This window comes from Limulus polyphemus, unplaced genomic scaffold (genome assembly GCF_000517525.1).
Source record: "Limulus polyphemus unplaced genomic scaffold, Limulus_polyphemus-2.1.2 Scaffold985, whole genome shotgun sequence".
In the NCBI taxonomy this organism is placed as follows: domain Eukaryota; kingdom Metazoa; phylum Arthropoda; class Merostomata; order Xiphosura; family Limulidae; genus Limulus; species Limulus polyphemus.
The window spans coordinates 280,367-283,289 of NW_013666595.1; the positions used below are offsets into that span (position 1 = coordinate 280,367).

Consider the following 2,923-nt stretch of genomic DNA (forward strand, 5'->3'; position numbering starts at 1 on the left):
AGTCTATATTCTTGGTGCATTATTTAATTAATTAAAAATTATTAAATACATTGCTATTAGTACTATAAAAAATTAGGCTTAACTCTCCTCGACAAACAAAGACAAGAAAAAAAGAAGATTGGGTAAATACTTTATTTCTTGTTTTTCATACTTATTCCTTATTTATTATTATAAAAATAACTAAAATCTAAAAATACAGAAGTTTTTAAGTTATTTAAAACGAGATTAGGAAAAATAAATAATAATAATAATATAATTAAAATTATTCACGTAGCCCGCACGCAAGCAGCTCATTGGCAATGTAATTCGATAGCATAATGTGAGCTGCACGTTCCCGAGTTATTTACAACTTTTTATGGTGCGGACAATAATTAAACACAATTCAAAGGATAATAAAACAATAAAATTTAACTATAAATAGATGTATAGTGTTACGAACGTAGAGCTACTTAGGATAAACGAATGTAGTTTCATGTTACAGTCTGAAGTCATTCTAGAAAAAAAAAAAAGAGTAATTTAGGTTTATTTGAATTTTTTTTTTGATGGTTACGACGTTGGTCAAATTGGCTGAACCCATTTTAAGATAGGGTAGAGAAAATAACATATAAACTATAAAGTTTTACTGGAAAAAAAAAACGTTTGAAATGCATTTAGGAGGTTTTAGAGATTACACAAAGGAAATATGAGATTTTTTGAGATGAGGAAAAGTATTTTTAATTTTAACATGAAAAATATTTTGCACACAGACTATTCAAAACAAATACTCGAGATATTCATGGACAAATCTCTATTTTATTTTATTAAAAATACTTCACTAAGACATATGATTTTTTGTATGTAATGTTAACTGAAGGACTGCCAACTTTTGTGAAGATATACACACTATATTGAGAGTTATAAGTATTAAATCTTTAAAGACTTTAAATGAGTACAGAAAGGTGACGTGTTTGGTCAAATTGCCTGAGCCCGTATTGAGGGAGTTAAAGAATTGAAACTTGTTATTACTTGGAGGTGTAAAATGAAATTTTACATTTTCTTTGGTCAAGTACATAATGTGTATATGTAACAAGTTTGAAATTATCGCTATCAAATACTACATTTGGATATTTTTTTCTTTAAGAACTATTGTAAATTTCCTTTTGAATTTGCAGGCAGAAGATGCTGGTTTGTAATTTATTTATTTGATTTAACTACATTAAACACTAAACTCAGAAGGTTTTTTTTTATATTTTTGTGTTTATTATTTATTTTATATCACTTTGAAGATCCTCTAATATGCTGGGATGAACACTTTTATTTGTTAGTAATCAGGTTTAGGCAATTGTTTACAATTTTTTACTTATAGGTGCGAGACATTCTAAAAGGAACAGTAAACTTTGCAGAGGAAGTGACTGATGAAGAAGATCTTGATTGTGAAGGTCCCTTTAATAAATATGAATTCCAGAGTTTAGAGAAAGAATTCAAGAATTCAGAAAGTTTAAAATTTAAAACTTCTGATTCCTGTACAACCTCTAATTCAGCTGTCTTAATTAATCCAAGTTCCCCTTGTAACAGAAGTGATTATGTCTCAGAAAACCAACTCTCTGTGTACATGAACAGTAGCTTGGCATCTACGGAAAATAAATTTCAGAAGTTTTTACCTTTGATTCTTTCAACATTTCAGAGAGTCTAGAATAGAAAAGGAATGGAAAACATGTTAGATATATATATATATATATATATATGTATGTATGTGCATATATATAGTATCCTTTACTCTGTGGCGGTATATGAAATGAAACTGAATATTTCATCTTAATTTTACTTTTTCTATCATTTTCTGCAATTATAATAGTATGAAACTTTTTTACAACACTCACTTAAATCATTAAAAGATCACTATTTCGTGCTTTATTACTGGGCTGTTTTCTCACTAAGATGTGGGTGTATTGTAAAATGGCAGGTTTATACAAGTATAATCATTTCATAGCTATGGAACTTAGAAAGAAACAATTCTTTTAAGTTTTCAGTTGTAATTTTTTTGCTGATAAAAAAGTTAGGTTTATACTTAATAATTCTTTCGGGGCTGTACTTAGTTTCAACGTGGCAACTTTTTATAATTCTTCATCCTGAATTGGTTTCATAGATTATTCCACAGGATGTTGAGATTTAAAAGTTTAATTTCTGCCCTCACCATTTTCAGACTTCTAATAATCATTTAATTATTAAAATGCACTTTCTCAGTTTTTTTATATATTATTTTTGTTAATTGTTAATCTTGTTTAGGTTTTAAAACAAAATTTCAAAAAAAAAATGTATATTTTCTATAAACTTTTGTGAATTTTGTTGGTCTATAAAGAAACAAGAATATTTTTTGTTAAGAAGTTTAAATGCATGTTAGTGATGACAGTAGTGAGTATCATTGGGAAAGCAGTTAAAAATTAAAATATTATCAGTTGCATTATTAAGAAAATTTGTTTAATCAGGATTAGCAGTATGTGATATCATAATATTGGTGGCAACTAGATGATTCACACTGACTGAATGAGGAAATAAAAAATTGAAGTGGAATATTTGTCCTTATTCTAGTACTCTACAATGAGTTTTCTTTTTTTTCTCTGCTTAAAATGCTGACTTGGCTCATAGGAATTTTGTTTTTACTAGGTAAAGTGAAGCCTTGACTCACGGAAATTCTTTATTTATATTGACAGTTACATGCTAACCACTCAGTATTGCAAGTTTTAGTAGACCATGATCATTTTATGCTTAAGATAAACTCCACAATAATGATCCATAGCAGAAAATCCCTTTGTTTATTGTCTCAAATGACATATTCAAACACTCTCCTCATTCCAAGACACTGGAATAATATTATTTATTTAAAGTTGAATTTTTGCATTTGTCAAAACATCCCACTGAAATGTCTTTTCTTTTCATGTTTAAA

General features: G+C 27.7%; 1 protein-coding gene across 6 annotated transcripts in view; it reads left to right on the forward strand.

The window, feature by feature from the left end:
- The window catches only part of LOC106461555 (TBC1 domain family member 5-like), a 259,839-nt gene extending 257,599 nt beyond the window's left edge, over positions 1-2,240 (forward strand). For all 6 annotated transcript variants that reach the window (XM_013921391.2, XM_022388548.1, XM_022388545.1 and 3 more), the window contains one exon: positions 1,346-2,240. In XM_013921391.2, coding sequence (XP_013776845.1) covers positions 1,346-1,672 — 327 coding nt within the window. In that variant the 3' untranslated portion in view covers positions 1,673-2,240. The remainder of the gene's footprint in view (positions 1-1,345) is intronic.
- The last annotated feature ends 683 nt before the right edge of the window (positions 2,241-2,923 follow it).